We start from the raw sequence: 18,063 nt of genomic DNA on the forward strand, positions 1-18,063 counted from the left end.
GTGTCCGCTGTGTACATATACTTCCCTGGTTTGTAAACGACATCTAAATCATAACTTTTCAAACGCAACATAAACCTTTGTAGTCGAGCTGGTACCTGATACAATGGTTTTGAAAATAGTGGGACAAGTGGCTTATGGTCAGTCTCTACCAAAATACGCTGACCATACACATACTGGTGGAATTTTGTGCAGCCAAACAGGATAGCAAAAAGCTCTTTTTCTATTTGAGCATAATTTTCTTGACTGGACGTCAGAGTAGCGGAAGGAAAAGCGATTGGGCTGTTATCGTGTGCTAAAACTGCACCAACAGCGTTCTTAGAAGCATCGACAGAAAGAGTGATTAGTTTATTCGGATTATAGAATGTTAAAATCGGTGCATTGGATATTAGTGACTTTAAATCGTTAAACTCTTTTTCATGTATGTCATTCCAATGCCATACCACGTCTTTCTTTAAGAGCTGACGAAGATGGTTATTTTTGACAGATAAGTCTTTTACAAAGCTGCCTAGGTAATTAACCATCCCTAGAAATCTCTGTAAATCACCTACAGATGTGGGTCGTGGCATTTCACATATTGCTTTGACCTTTGATTTGTCTGGGCGAACTCCATTCCTATTGAAAACGAAACCAAGGAATTTTAATTCTTCAACACATATTTTTGACTTGTCAGGATTAAATTTAAGACCTATATCTTGTGCTCTTTTGAGAACCTTATTCAAAATTTCATTGTGTTTTTTCAATTGACTCCGCATATATGAAAAAATCATCGATAAAAATAATTAAACCTTCAATATCCGAAAAGAGTTTCAACATTTGTGCGTGAAATATTTCAGGAGCTGTTTTAATACCGAAAGGAAGACGCATAAAACGATACCTTCCAAACGGTGTTATGAACGTACAAATTTTGGAAGATTCCTCGTCCAAAGGCACCATCCAAAAGCCAGAGTTTGCGTCTAAAATACTGAAACAAATTGAACCTTTTATTCTAGACTTACACTCATCTAAATTGGGGAAAGGGTGGTGAGCTCTTAAAAGAGCTTTGTTTAGATTCCTAGGATCAAGACATAATCTGATTTTACCATTTGGTTTTTTGACAAGCACTATGGAACTCACCCATTCTGTTGGCTCTTCAACTTTTACTATAACCCCTAGTTGTTCCATACGATTTAGTTCTTCTTTTAATGGACCTTGCAATGCAAAAGGAACTTTACGTGGATAATCAATCGAAGGTGGCACATCAGAACGCAATTTTAAATGACACTTCTCCTTTAGTAGCCCTAGACCCTTAAAAACATCACTATAGTTATCTAAAATAGATTGACTAGTTTTTATACCACTGAAATTACTTTTTTCTATTAAAGAGTTGAAAGAATTTGAATAGTTTTGAAATTCAGACACTTGTTTATTTATACACTTCATATTATTCTTATCTACCTTAGGAATTAATTTAAGTTGAATGCAGGTTTCTAATCCAAGTACTGCGTGACATCTGAGTTCCAAAATATGAAAGTTGATTAAATATTGTTGACCATCGTGAATACACTTCAATATACAGCAACCAATAACTGGAAGACGTTCACCGCTAAATGTCATGATGCGAGTAGATGATGATGTTAATTTAGAAGAACACTGTAAGGCTTCAAACTGTTCTAATGACATCACATTTGCCTGGGCTCCAGTATCAACTTGACACTCAACGGTATGGTTGGATATTGTTAGCATTATAATCCAACTGTTCTTTGGTGTGCATATAGTTTGCTTAAGCATACCTAAGAACAATGTGTTGTCATCTCCCTCATCATAGTCCTCATTATCTGATTGCTGGCAAGCTTCTACATTTCGTACATAAGCACTGTTGGAGTTTCTTCTGTTTAAACGGCACATCTTAGAATAATGGTTTTTGTTTTTGCATGTATTACATGTAACACCAATTGCTGGACATCGATATTGGTGAATTTGACCGCAACGGGAACAATTGTTTTTTGATATATATGTATTTGACGAATAGCTGTTTTGTTTTTTATTGCTGTTTGAATGTGGTTTAATTGAAGGTGACATTTGATGACGGAAATTATTGTTGTATGATTGATTTTGATATTTTTCGAAATTTTTTGTAGGATGATGGTTAATAGCATTTATATGACTTTGATTATTTAATTCTAATTGCTTTGCGTGGTCTTTTGTGAGCTCAATTGTCTTTGCAATTTCGAGCGCTTTTTCAAGCTTTATAGCTCCTTCAGTAAGCAGACGTTCTTTTACATTAGACCAGCTATTGCTTAAACCACAAACAAAAATATCTCTTACCAGTTCTTCTCTTAGCTTGTCGAAATCACATGAAAGGCTTAGATTTTTTAGCGCGGTTATGTAGTCATCCATTGATTCACCTAATTGCTGCGTCCTTGTGAAAAATTTGTGTCGCTCCATAGCGATATTGACTTTTGGCAAAAAATGTGCTTCTAATTTAGCCACGAGGTCATCAAATAAGACATTATCCAAGTCGAGATCAAATGAAAAAAAGATTTCTAAAGAGTCTGGTCCCATGTGATGCAAGAGAAGTGCTACTTTTCTTTGGTCTGCCTGGGTGTCCAAGCTGGATGCACGTAAAAATATTTTAAATTGTGTCAGCCAATTTTTCCATTCCACCGGCATATTAGAAGATTTCAAATTAAGCGGAAGAATTGCTGGCGTGAAAGTTGGTGGAGTCACTACCGTAGCCATATTGTCTTGTACATCAGTTTTTATTACTTTCATATTTAATGAGAATGACCATTTTGATATTTGGGTAATATGAACACTTTTAAAATTCACTTTTGTAAAACACCTGACACCATATTGTATGTTTATAGAATAATGATAAGACGACTTAACTTGCTTAAAGAGTGTCTTTATTGTCTTCGGTGTTAACACTTTGAATGTCGTGACACAACTGCCAAGACTTACTTAAAACTAACTTAATACTACAAAATGAAGAGAGAGAGAAAGAGAGACTTTACTTCATATAACAGGTACAGCGTTACCGCTAAGCGACTTTAGTCGCTATTAGCGACCTTTTCGAAGCCTTAGCGACCAAGCGACGACTTTTTATTCAAAGCGACCTTTTCACCAATTTCATTATAGCGACTTTTTTTTCTAAAAATTGTATTCCTTTTTTACCTCTCAACATTTAGAGCTTCAATTTCTTTTTTCGTTCTGAAAGTATTCTGAGCTTGTTCAAAGCGCGATCGATGGACTCAGAATAAGTTATTTTATTCTGAGTCCATCGATCGCGCTCTGAGCAGACCGAGTTCAATGCTGAACAAGCATTTAGCAATAGAAATTGAAAAAAATTTCAAACAAATAAAATAATGTTGCAAGAGTGCAGTAGTCGGTCTAGTTTTTTATTTTAATTTAAAAAAAAAATTGATTTAATGGCGTGAGAAGATAAAAAAGATTGATATTTTCACTTTTTTTGATGATTGGGTTCAAAAAATTCTAGCTCTTTTGTAGATGTCGTACAAAAATGGTCTATATTAATATTTTGAGCTGAAATAATAGGCTTTCAGATGGTATAAAATTTATTATAAATTGTCATTTAAAAAAAATGAACTTCAAGGTAATTGAAAAAATGAAGATTGATTTTGTTGCTTTTTTTGATGAAAATTGATTGGGTTCAAAAAATGCTAGCTCTTTTTGTAGATGCCGTGCAGACATGGTTGATATGAATATTTACAGCGGAAACAATAAAATTTACATATATAACAAAAAATTGTTTGCCTTTTATGCATTGTAAAAATCTAAGTATGGCTTTATTCTTTAGAAAAAATATTAAACTTTTTAATGGCGTAACTTTTGTATAAGTTTTTCATATACAAAAATTGGTATAATGAAAAAAGAAAAAAAGGTATTTGATTTAGCTTTTTCTTGTAAATTATGATAGGATTCAAAAAGTTATTCCGTTTTTCCACAAATCATACAATTACACATATATATGTTAGGTCTTAATCTTTAGTTTAAGTACTTTACTATACTTTACTTTACTTTACTATACTTATACTATACTATACTGACTGACTGACTGACTGACTGACTGACTGACTGACTGACTGACTGACTGACTGACTGACTGACTGACTGACTGACTGACTGACTGACTGACTGACTGACTGACTGACTGACTGACTGACTGACTGACTGACTGACTGACTGACTGACTGACTGACTGACTGACTGACTGACTGACTGACTGACTGACTGACTGACTGACTGACTGACTGACTGACTGACTGACTGACTGACTGACTGACTGACTGACTGACTGACTGACTGACTGACTGACTGACTGACTGACTGACTGACTGACTGACTGACTGACTGACTGACTGACTGACTGACTGACTGACTGACTGACTGACTGACTGACTGACTGACTGACTGACTGACTGACTGACTGACTGACTGACTGACTGACTGACTGACTGACTGACTGACTGACTGACTGACTGACTGACTGACTGACTGACTGACTGACTGACTGACTGACTGACTGACTGACTGACTGACTGACTGACTGACTGACTGACTGACTGACTGACTGACTGACTGACTGACTGACTGACTGACTGACTGACTGACTGACTGACTGACTGACTGACTGACTGACTGACTGACTGACTGACTGACTGACTGACTGACTGACTGACTGACTGACTGACTGACTGACTGACTGACTGACTGACTGACTGACTGACTGACTGACTGACTGACTGACTGACTGACTGACTGACTGACTGACTGACTGACTGACTGACTGACTGACTGACTGACTGACTGACTGACTGACTGACTGACTGACTGACTGACTGACTGACTGACTGACTGACTGACTGACTGACTGACTGACTGACTGACTGACTGACTGACTGACTGACTGACTGACTGACTGACTGACTGACTGACTGACTGACTGACTGACTGACTGACTGACTGACTGACTGACTGACTGACTGACTGACTGACTGACTGACTGACTGACTGACTGACTGACTGACTGACTGACTGACTGACTGACTGACTGACTGACTGACTGACTGACTGACTGACTGACTGACTGACTGACTGACTGACTGACTGACTGACTGACTGACTGACTGACTGACTGACTGACTGACTGACTGACTGACTGACTGACTGACTGACTGACTGACTGACTGACTGACTGACTGACTGACTGACTGACTGACTGACTGACTGACTGACTGACTGACTGACTGACTGACTGACTGACTGACTGACTGACTGACTGACTGACTGACTGACTGACTGACTGACTGACTGACTGACTGACTGACTGACTGACTGACTGACTGACTGACTGACTGACTGACTGACTGACTGACTGACTGACTGACTGACTGACTGACTGACTGACTGACTGACTGACTGACTGACTGACTGACTGACTGACTGACTGACTGACTGACTGACTGACTGACTGACTGACTGACTGACTGACTGACTGACTGACTGACTGACTGACTGACTGACTGACTGACTGACTGACTGACTGACTGACTGACTGACTGACTGACTGACTGACTGACTGACTGACTGACTGACTGACTGACTGACTGACTGACTGACTGACTGACTGACTGACTGACTGACTGACTGACTGACTGACTGACTGACTGACTGACTGACTGACTGACTGACTGACTGACTGACTGACTCACTCACTCACTGACAGATCATCAAAATTATGGAGAACTTCCCGTTAACGTAGAAACTTGAAATTTTACACGGTGATAGGGCTTGTGAAAATTTGAGATTTTCAATTCAGGGGGCGTGGCATCCGCCCATTTCCGCTGAATTATCATCAAATATTATAGAGCACTTCTGATTATCGTAGAATCTTGAAATTTGGTAGAATGGTAGAGATGGTAGTTTATACAAAGGAAAAAATTTAAAATTTGAGAATTTCAGCCAGGGGGCGTGGCAACCGCCCATTTCCACTGAATTTTCATTCAATATAAAAGAGCACTTCTGATTTTCGTAGAATCTTGAAATTTGGTAGAATGGTAGAGATGGTAGTTTATACAAAGGAAAAAATTTAAAGTTTGAGAATTTCAGCCAGGGGGCGTGGCAACCGCCCATTTTCACTGAATTTTCATCAAATATAGAGATTTTTAATTCTACAGCCATACCTTGCAAAAAGTAGTGAAATCACAACAAAAACATTACTGTTAAAAAAGGAGCCAAGTTCTCCTATGTTGAAATTATGCTGGCACAAAAAGTACTGAGATGTAAAAGTGTACCAAGTTCTAAAGTTTGGGTTCAAATTCGTATCAATAAAATTTTGATTGTTTACTTGGCAATTTTTGAAATAACTTTAAAAATCGGTAATTAAAAGAAAAATTGTCAAGAGAACAATCAAAATTGTATTGATACGAATTTGAACCCAAACTTTAGAACTTGGTACACTTTTACATCTCAGTACTTTTTGTGCCAGCATAATTTCAACATAGGAGAACTTGGCTCCTTTTTTAACAGTAATGTTTTTGTTGTGATCTACATAATGTGAATTGCGCAATTGCTAAAAATTTGTTCGAATATTCTAATAAAAAAATAATTTTAATAACATTAAATCAGAACTGTGAAGACAATGTTAAAAAATTGTATCTTTATTATTTTTTCAATTCAATCAAAATGCACGACTGGGTCGCATGAACTTGCTCTTATGTTTAAAATTTTTTATATTTTTTTGAAAACGACACAAAAATTTTCCAACGGGAGAGCATTCAATTTTGAAAACAAAATCGATAACATAAAATTTTGAAAAAAAAAAAAATTAGTTCATAACTTAACTAATTTAGTTACTTTAGTTTTAATGTGAAAATTAAGAAAAAAAAAATTCAAAAAACTAATTTTTGATTTAAAAAAAAAATTCAAAATTTTATACCTATTGAAAAATTATGTTTCTGAAAATAGATCAATGAATTTTTTAAAAACTTTAAATTTATATGTCGATTAATATTTCATTTTTATTGACATACAAATTTATTTTAAATCTATTTATTTAATTTTTTTTTGTATTTTTTTTAAAACGGACTCTTATGAATTTCAAAAAACATTTTAAAAACTCTTCGTTATACAAGAAGTTTTATGGCATACTTTGTTTGGATGTCAAAACTACTCAATGAGATGTTTTTTGTAATTTTAAAATCAAATTTTATATTATTTTCTAGTTTTAGTTGAATTTCTTGCAAAATTTAAAATTTACAATTTTCTAAAAATCTTTAGCAATTTTTTACATAAGAGCAGGTGCATGTGACTTGTGACAGCCGGGCATTTAATTTATTTATTTTAAATTTATTAGAAAAACATCCTTATTTTCAGAATGAAATACTTAATTACTCACATATTATATGGGTGACCAGAGTTTTAAGGCGGCTTCTATCAGATCCCCTTTCCCTTCTTATCATTGCAATGATTCATATTTTTTCATTAAAAGTTTTAAGACGACTTTCAGATTCGTGCTCGAAATTTGTATAATAGCCACTAGAAAGCAAATACTTAAACCAGAATTTTTCACTCAAATGGATTGTAAAGAATACTAATCGCCAGGCTCAGCCAGACACGTGAATTTATAATTTTAACTCTTTTTCATCTTAAAACTTCTAAATATTTATTTACTTTTGTAAATTCTTTAACTATTTGTAGCTTGTCTTTAAATGCCACGTGGATCTATATTTATTTTTCAAAAAACAAAAATCTCTTTCATTCGACCTCGCGCATCTCTCCAACCATCCGACATAGTCTAACTCTCAAATCCCTATAAATACAAATACATCACGAATTCTCCGTCTACAGATATTGAATTCCTTTGGTCTGCTTATATATTGCCTTGGCTTTACCAAAGTCACAGTGAGTAAACCCCTCGTGTTTGCTTCCAGCCATCAAGCTAACATTTCATTATTTATTCAATAACCCAGCGAATGTTCCCGAGATTTCAATTTAAATCCACAAATCTACAAAAAAGACATAAAAAAATATCTTTCTATCTATATTTTTTCTTGTCTCTATACCATCTGATGTACCCACTTTATATTATACACTCCCTGTGTGTTGGTGATGCGGTCATAAAACTCTTCCTTCATTTTTTTGTTTCTTTTCCCAAATTTTAACCAAAAAGAAAGCAAAAAATAGAGAAGATATTTTAGCACAATTTTTTACGAGTAGCGGATTTTCAAACAAATCAAAACTGAAAATAAAATAATTTCTTGGGAAATCCTCTTTGAAAATTACATAGAAAAAAAAAAAAATACAAATCATGAAGAGAAAAAGAGAGGAAAAAAAAGAAACATCCCCATAATGAGCTTTCACTCGAATGGAGTGCATATATGAAAAGCTTATTCGAATAATATCGCCTTTCCTCACTAAAAGAGCCTTGATGCAGTTCAATGTCCCAGTGACCTGATTTCACTTAAATTGTAAAATTCCTTTCCCTATCCATGGGTTCCTCCTCATTTCCCTCCCTTAATATATAGAGCGGGTAATATAAAACAAAAAACAACTTTCCCGGCACCAACATCCCTTCGTGTTTTTTTTTATTCTAGGTAGGTAGGTATCCCTATACGTATAGTCTCCATTGGGGCTATTGTATGTAAGGAACCTATTCACGAAATGGCAAGCAAAATCCGGGTTCACAGCTTAATGAGAATCGGTTCGGTATTGTTAGCTTTTTTTTTTTATTGTTTCAAGAAAATGTGCCGCCAGCAGCGTTCACCTGGCATTTCGTATTCCTACCATATGCTTCATCCTCCATAGCGCAAACAACCTGCCATCACTTTCCATTCCATATTATGTATGTTTGGTAAAGGGAAGGTACCTATAGAACTCCTATATAATACTTATACGACCCCCACCACGATGTATGCAAATAAAACTTCTATTTTCAAAATCAGTTGAAAAGACAAAAGAATTTCAAATCCAAAAGTCCTTTATGGCTGAACAATAACAGCACAGGTTGTTCTTTTTTGTTTTTTGTTGTTTTTTTTCTTTTTTTCTTCAATGGTATTATTGGAGTTTTCTGTTCTGGAAAATAAATATGAAATATTCCTTTCAAGAGTCTCCCTCTGATGGATTTCCTTCATCACACATATCACACGAATAAGGAGGACGACAACGACTACGAAGACGATTCTATCGAAGTTGGGCATAGAAAAGACTAAGTTATATAGAGTCATATAGGAAGTATACCTGCTGAAGGAGTAGAGTATACAAGTGGGCTTATATTATATTCACCCACAACAAAATTTTCTCGTGCCAGGTTTCAATTGATGATAGAAACTCCTGTTTTCCAAGATATGCATTTTAAAGGGGAATTTCACTAAGGCAGTATATATTTATATTGAAAGTTTTAGCATAAGAGCCAATCAAAAGAGTCCATAAGAATATTGATAATAAAAGGATGTTTTTTTTTTCGTTAGAAATTTATGCAAGGATTTTGTTGGGAGCAATGAAGCTGAAATGTACGTGATGCAAAGAAATTATTGGATCTCTTATAAAAATATAATTCATTTAGATAGTAAACCAAAAAAAAAACAACCATACAACCATTTACCTTCATTGTTCCAAAATAAAATTCATGATGTTTTTTTTCTAAATAAAATTTCACAAATGATCCATTTTTTAATCAGATGCTGTTTTCGTATCAGTTTCACTTTTCTATCGCCTTAAAAAAAAAAAAACACTCTTTCATTCCATATATTTACCGTGAAGAAACACAAAGGTTTTTATTTAATAGTTTTTCTGATATTTAATGGTACTGATTTCAGTTTGTAATATACAAAAAAAAAAAATATTTTCAGGTGAAAAAGGTAGTTCTTTGCACTAACCATTGCTTCACGGAGTACTACGAAATATTCTTATTTAGTTTTAAAAAATAACTTTTTTTTTGACACCAATTCTATTGGTTAATATATTTTGTAAATGAGTTTCTTCTGTCACCATCACAAACAACGCAGAGAAAAATTATGCAGCTCAATTTCTTTTATTAAGATGCATTAAAAAAAAAAAATAATCGTGAGAGGCGTTTTAAAATAATTTTCTATAAATAATTTTATGGAAAAAAATTAAAAAAAATTCTTTTTACGTTTTCGAAAAATGGATTTTTCACAAAAAAAAAAATAAATCCTAAAATTAATTATTTCAAAATTTTGTTTGATTTATATTTAGGCTATTTAAAATTTTTTGCATAAGAATGTTCGTTTAAATTGAACAAGTTAATAACCTGTCCGAAATTTAAAATACGAAAGGTTGTTAGTAACGATTTTTGAAAAAAAAAAACTTTTCTCATTTTTAAATAGACCTTTTCTAATAATAGGTAACTAATACTTGGTGGTAACACACACAAGTTGTTGTTGTTCATTCAAAACCTTCAACTAATACTTTAATTTTGTAATCAAAATCGTGAGTGGGAGCCGATATATTTTATAATGAATACAAAAAAAATTATATTTTTGAAGTTATACTTCTTATGGGAGGGTGAGTATGAAAATTTACTTTTTGACAAGAATGTCAAAGGGACTATGACGCGATCACCCTGGGTAGCAGGGCTGTCGTTTCACCTTTAGAGTAGGCAGTACTTTAGTATTTAAAAATGCAGTACGCCGCAGTACGGCAAACATAAAACACACAACACGTTGCAAGTTACATATTTCATGTGGCAAGTTGCATGTGGCAAGTTGTATGTGGCAAGTTGCGTGTGGCAAGTTGCATGTGGCAAGCTGCATGTGGCAAGTTGCATGTGGGAAGTTGCATGTGACAAGTTGCCAGGGTTGCAAAAAGCTCACATTTCAGCTCAGCTCACAGCTCAGCTCAAATTTGAGCTAGCTCACTTTTGAGCTAGATACCATAGCTCAGCTCATTTGAGCTGAGCTGAAAGTGAGCGCCCCAACTTCCAACGCCTATATCTCGGAATTTTGAAGAAAATGAAAACAAAAATTTTGATGCCAAAAGGTAGCGGGGACTCTAACATACATTTGGGTACAACTCTCATCCCTGTAGGTCCACGCGTTCTCAAACCGGGAGAACTTAAAAGTAAAAAAAAATACGCACGATTCTGAAAAAATAGGCATGATGTGGCGGTTTAACATGGAAGGCGATTTTTTAAAAATCTGAAAATGTGCAAAGCGTAGGCCCATGACACAAGCTATCATTTGGCATCACTCCTAAAAATTGCTCTCAAACGGTTTAGCTTCCAAGAGCGTTCAAAGATTCGGGGATTTTTCGAAACAAAATTTTACCCCAACTTTCAAAGGCGATTTTCTCAGAATTGTGAAAAAAAAAACCAAAAACCGGATTATACCACTATCGGGTAGCTGAGAATATAAGCTTTCATATGGCACCACTCCCCTGTCTCTAGATCAAAGCGTTCAGCTCCCAGAAGTTTTTTCGCGCCTCAACTTCCAACGCCTATATCGCGGAATTTTGAAGGAAATGAAAATAAAATTTTTGATGCCAAAAGGTAGCGGGGACTCGAACCTAAATTTGGGTACAACTCCCATCCCTGTAGGTCCAAGCGTTCTCAAACCGGGAGAACTTAAATGTAAAAAAAAATAGGCACGATTCTGAAAAAAAAGGCATGATGTGGTGGTTTAACATGGAAGGCGATTTTTTAAAAATCTGATAATGTGCAAAGCGTAGGCCCATGACACAAGCTATCATTTGGCATCACTCCCAAAAATTGCTCTCAAGCGTTTTAGCTTCCAGGAGCGTTCAAAGATTCGGGGATTTTTCGAAAAAAAAAAAAATTACCCCAACTTTCAAACGCGATTTTCTCGGAATTTTGAAAAAAGTCGAAAAACCGGATTGTACCGGAATTCAAATGAGCTGAGCTATGGTACATAGCTCAAAAGTGAGCTAGCTCAAAATTTGAGCTGAGCTGTGAGCTGAGCTCAGCTAACTTTTGAGCTTTGTAGCAACCCTGCAAGTTCCATATTGCTACTACTTGTGCTGAAGCACACACAATTCTCATAAAATTACCATATCGCACATTTTATGTGCAATTCATTTACTTTCGTTAACCATCAACCGTACGTTCTGAACCGCACAACATGAGTAAATTTCACAGAATAAATTGAAAACTACATGGACGCAAGGAGGATGAAAGAATTAATTTATTGTTCACTTGATAAAAATGTAAAAAAACGAAGTGTGGATTAATTACTTCATAATAGAAATTAAAAATATCAAATAAAATTAATTTACATAATACTGAATGAGAAGTATAACTTCAGTCGCGTGTACATGTGTACACACACTCTTTTTTTTGAAAAACTGGCTTTTAAAATCGAAAAAAAATCATTAACTCATTGAAATTTTTGAGGTGCTCGATTTTTAGACGGGGTAGTATCTAAAATCAGTAGACAAAATGTGTTTCATTCTTAAATTAGGCACTCAAATTCATTTTTAATCATTTTCATTTTATTTATTAAGAAATAGTGTAAATTTTAATTTATCAAACTGTTTGAGGTAGAAAAATAAACTTTGGTTCAAATTATAATTTAAATGGTGTAGGTATTTTATCCATAGATTTAATAATTTATATACATGGTGTCCCAAAAGTAATGGATCAAACGAAATATGCTGATAGACCAACTTAAGGGCTCTCAGAATTTGGTAACTTGTTCATCCCAAATCCTTACGGTTTTCGATTTAATGCATTTTTTGTGGAATTTCGAAAAATTCCTACTTTGCAACAATATTTTGCTTCCTCCGCCCCAATCGAATTTTGTTTTTTATTATTCTTTCACTAAAACATTGTCCAATAATAAGAAACAATTAATTAATCAAAAAAATTTTTATTTCATACGCCATTTTGCTGCAAGTTAATTAACAGTTCCAAGTTTTCTCAAAATTCAATTTCTTACATTTATTTTAAATTTTTATGGTGTGACACTGGTTTAGTACTTAAAAAACTTGTCCCGCTATTGCAGTTTTCAAAAAGGTATACAAGTTGCCAAAGTTGTAGTTAGATCGAAAAATATTACAATTTTAATTCAAAAAAACAAGGTTTTTCAGAGCAAAAATACAAACAAAAATAAACACATTTACTCGAACTGTTGTTTGTTTATTTTTCTTTGAACAAAAACCTCTATTTTTGTTTGTAGTTTTGCTATGAAAAACCCTGTTTTGTTGAATTCAAATTGTAATATCTTTCTATCTAACTGCAACTTTGGAAACTTTTATATCTTTTTGAAAACAACAATAACAGGGCAAGTTTTTAAAATAATAAAACATTGCCACACAATAAAAAATTTTTTCGCGGTGTTGCTCTGAAATAAAAGTTAGAAATTGAGTTATTATAAAACTTGGAACTGTTAATTACTTTCCAGTGAAATGGCGTATGAAATAAAAAATATTTTGATCAATTAATTGTTCCTAAATATTAAGCAATGTTTTAGTGAAAGAATTGTTAAAAACAAAAATCAATAATGGGCGTAGGAAGCAAAATACTGTTGCCAAGTAGGGATTTTTCAAAATTTCACAAGAACTGCATTAAATCGAAAGGATTTGGGATAAATAAGTTACCAAATTCTGAGAGCCCTAAAGTTGGCCTATCAGCATATTTCGTTTGATCCATTACTTTTGGGACATCCTGTATACGAATATTTTGGTATATTCTAGACTTTTGTGCTACTTGAGCGTTTGATACCCATATTGCCGTTATTATGAGAATTCTGAATTTTTTTTAATTTTTTGGCCATTATGTCAAAGAAGACATATTTTTTTATTATTAAAAATTAATCAAATAAAATGAAAGTTTTCATTCAAGACAATACCAGACGCTTGCTTAAGCAAGCAAAATTAATAACATCAGCTACATCGATACCATTGAAGGTGCGCGAACAAAAATTTGGCAAAGATTCTATGAAAGGTTACGTTAATAATAGTTTTTGAAATTTAAACCGTGTTTTATTATTTTTAAATATTTTTTCTCCATAAAATATAAATATAAGAAATTGTCAAAGGCGTTTTCTTTAAGTCTTCAGAAAATAATGGTTCAATTGAAATATAGTTTTCTTTTTCGTTTTCTGAATTTCTTAAAAAGTTTTTAATAAAAATAAAGATTTGATTTCCTGTGTGTATATTATGAGGATCTAAATTATAATAATTTACTCAATTATTGTGTATTTCAAAGTTGTCTTAAGTATATAGCTATTTGTGCGTTAGGTGCCTATAGTTTTTGTTAAAGAACTTGAAAAATTCACCCATCTCTTCCTTCTGTAAAAAATAAAAAAAAATAGCTAGTTTTTCTTTTTACAACTCAAAGAAGATGCTGCCTTCATCACAATCTAAGTACGTACAAGTATCGGTTGGATTTTTTTGAATTCTGAAAACTCTGTTGCCTTCTGCGGTTCAATATTGCAAAATGATGCGAGCATACAAAACACAAACACACAGGTTATCAATAAATTGTGTTTCTTCCTTGTAGAGCAAGAGGCTTCTTCAAAGGAAGACATGGTTTATAGCAAGTAAACAAACGAAAAGCACTCTTGTGTGCTCATCTTTTCTCGTTGTTGTTGTTGTTTTCATTTATAGTTTCGTTTGTTTTGATATAGTCTGTCCCTTTCTAACATTCTCTTTTGAATGACTACACAAATGCTCAAAGGATCGATGATTGTTAAGTAATTTTCAATTGCAAGTGTTGTGTAAAGAAGAACATACTTACTTCTTTTTTTCCTGCCACAGGATAGCAAGGATATAGAATAGGAACGTACGTAAATTGGACACAAATAAAAAGAAGAAGAAGAGAATTTCTTTTGGATAATTCTGTTTGATAAGAAATAATGGGTTGGCATGGTGTTACTTACTGGTTTATTGTTAAATAAGTCCTTTTGCTGTAGTAGAAGAAGATCCATTTGTGTGGTTAAATATTTATAATTCAAGAATAAGATAATTCTTTTGTTCTCATTCACTCAAGCGAACATCATTACAAAAGTAATTTATTGCATGAAATTGAGCTGAATTAGATGGGAATTATTAAGCTTTATTATATTAAGAATTGCCAATCTATAAATTAACAAATAGTTTTTTTTTTTTTGTAATATTTTATAGTTGCAGGATTTCAAAAATATAAATTATATTATCTGAAAAATCACCAAAAATTGATTATATTTGGAATAAAATTTAACGGATTATGGGTAAAACTATTGTAAAGTCAACTACTTTTAATGCGTTATTTAACCAGTTAAAATTTTGTTCAATGGGATTTATCATAACTTTCAAATTCAATTTTTATATTCCAAAAGGACATGGTGGCGTATGAGTACTTTTTTTTCTTTGGAACAAAACAAAAGGGTTTGTAATTTTGTTTAGGCGTCTAAAAATTCTAATGTCAAGGTTTAACATTTGCTTTTGTTTTTATGTCTGTTTTAATTATTTTATAGAACATATGTATGTCCGCTCTTTTGTTAATATTCCAGCAAATACTCAAGCTTTTGTTTCATTAAAATTGGTCCATATCATAAAAAAAATTCTTTAATAGCAATAGTCTGATTTCCTGTGTATCTATATGCATATATCCATCAATCTCATTCCTGATATTCAGCACTCACTCACGCTCCCGGATGACAAATCACTCCTATAAATAAAAAGTGTATTCAACCCCTTTTGAATATGATTCTATATCCAATTTCACAAATCCCCTACCCATCAATGTATATCAATTTCAGTCCTGAGGCATCGTTTGTATGTATGTAAACCGAGTCCACTTAACTCAATCTCATTCATATATCCCGTAGTGATACAACTCATACCCGTATAGTGAAATCCAATATCATCCTGTCCAGGTTATAGAATGAAAAAAACAAAAAAAAATATAACAACAACATGAAATAATAATATCAACTCTAAAAAAAAAATTATTTTTTTTTTAATTTTCAGCGCATCTCTGAACGTGCATTAGACGGTCTAAATAATTTAAAAACTCTAAATCTACGAAACAATGCCCTGAAAAAACTCGACAACGGCCTACTACGTGGCACACCAGCTCTCCTTTCAATTAACTTGCAGGAAAATCTTCTGGAAACACTGACGTATTACAATTTCCAGCCAATTATGGATAACTTGGTTAATAGTACCAGTGAGCTATCCGTATCAGGTAAGTTCATCATAGACCATTATTTCATATTATTTCCCCCCTCAACTGTTTGTCTGTCATTTACTATACATAAGCCCTCGGGGTCTAAATGCTTACCATACCTAATGAAGAAAAGATACCTACCCCTTTTTACCTTTAGAAATGTTTTATATAGTCCTTCGACTTTGGCTTACATATATTTTTCATAAGTACAAAATCAAATATAAGGATGTGTAGGTATCTTCTACAAAAAATTAATTGTTGAATTTTCCATCGAACGCCTTTTATAAAAATGTGAATTTTAAAGAAACAGAAAACTGTTTAAAAGAAAATAAGTCATCTTTTGATAGAATTACTTATTTTGGGGAACATATTTTGCAAGATTTTCTTTAGGTTCTTAAGCAACAACAGAGAGTTTCTACTACAATCGTTAAAAAATTGTGTTGTGTTTTTTTTGGTATTCTGACTTCTAGTTAACATTGTTATAGTTTTGTTTTATTCGAAACTTAAAAAGTAATATTTTCTTTAAAGGTGTTTTGCTATGGCTTCTAAATTTTTAAGCTATTGCATAGATTTTAACGCAGGCCTGGCATGGGGAGCTAACCAAGAAAAAACGTAACGAAAAGTTATTACATTTATGATGGTATGTGTGTATATGCATAATGATACGATTGTACGAAGCTTGCATGGATGTGTGAATGGTTTTGGTTCAGCCAGAGAGGGTTATATAAATTGTGTTAGACAACAAAAAGAGGAGTAAGGAAGAAGACCATAAATGCTGTGTCTGCAGAATAAATCAGGAGCAAAAAAATTTTTCTGTATTTTCTTTTCTTTTGTTTTCTCTTCCTATTCTTCTCTTTCTTGTTCAACTTTTTGTGATTTGTGAACGAGTAAAGCGTTGGATTGCGCTTGCGATATTAAATCAGAAGAGAAGAGAAAAAGTATTCTTGTGTTTTGTTATTTTTTTATCTGGAGAAGTTTATGACATGAGATTGTGTGTATGCATGTTTTCAAATGTGACCTTGTTGTTGTATATGAATTGATAGATAGATAAAAAAAAACAATCATTGGTTTTGTGTAGTGTAGGTAAATAAATTATAATTGCATAAGACGATAAAAAATGCAATGCAATAGCTTTACCGCGGCAGTCCTCGAGTGACACAAGTCTTTTTTTAATACAAGTCCTTCCGAAATTGTTGAAAATAAAAAAAACTTATTTTCAATAAAATGTAATACGAAATCATACCAAATCTAACATTCATCTAATTTCTTTTACTAAGCTTAAATACATAGAACAAATGATTCATACAATTCCTTGCATATCTAGAGGCGTAAATGAAATAGAATTTTATAGCTTTTGTGATTTTTCGTTGCTGGTGTTAAGGGTATGGAGAATCTTGGTTTATACAAACAAGCCCTTAGGAGCAAATTACATCATGAGTTCTTGATTTTCGCTGTTAATTTGTACAAAACTATAAAATCATGAACCAGTTTATGAGCTTAGGGCTTTACTGCCCATAATCTCGTAAAGGCCCTAACTACAAAATTTTCGATTTTGATTTTTTGCATATTTGGATTGTCTCTGATTTGTTCTCATTTATTTTTTTAGCCAAGGTCTTCAAATAAGTCAGAAAATTCAAAATGTACTTTTGATTTTTTTTTCATTTTTATATGCAAATTGTGATATTAGATTTAGTGTTTCCGTCTATAACTCAGAAGTAAGAAAAATGTAGTTAGGGCCTTTACTAGATTATGGGCAGTTTAGTTGTAATATCCACATAATTAGTTTTTATACAAGCTATTCCCGGAATGGTTATCTTAGTCAAAAGTCTAAAATGCAGACGTTGAACTTTCAATTTTAAGCAAACAAATGTGTTAAATCATCCGTTTTAGTTTTGAATACAATAACTTTTAAAATTTGAATACCTATAAAAATGAAT

General features: G+C 33.1%; 1 protein-coding gene across 1 annotated transcript in view; it reads left to right on the forward strand.

The window, feature by feature from the left end:
* Positions 1-18,063, forward strand: part of LOC129908408 (connectin) — a 94,266-nt gene that overhangs the window by 19,172 nt on the left and 57,031 nt on the right. Inside the window, exon 2 of the mRNA XM_055984868.1 lies at positions 15,928-16,144. Within this exon, the coding sequence (XP_055840843.1) occupies positions 15,928-16,144 (217 nt within the window). The remainder of the gene's footprint in view (positions 1-15,927; positions 16,145-18,063) is intronic.

The sequence above is a fragment of the Episyrphus balteatus genome, chromosome 2, assembly GCF_945859705.1.
Source record: "Episyrphus balteatus chromosome 2, idEpiBalt1.1, whole genome shotgun sequence".
NCBI lineage: Eukaryota > Metazoa > Arthropoda > Insecta > Diptera > Syrphidae > Episyrphus > Episyrphus balteatus.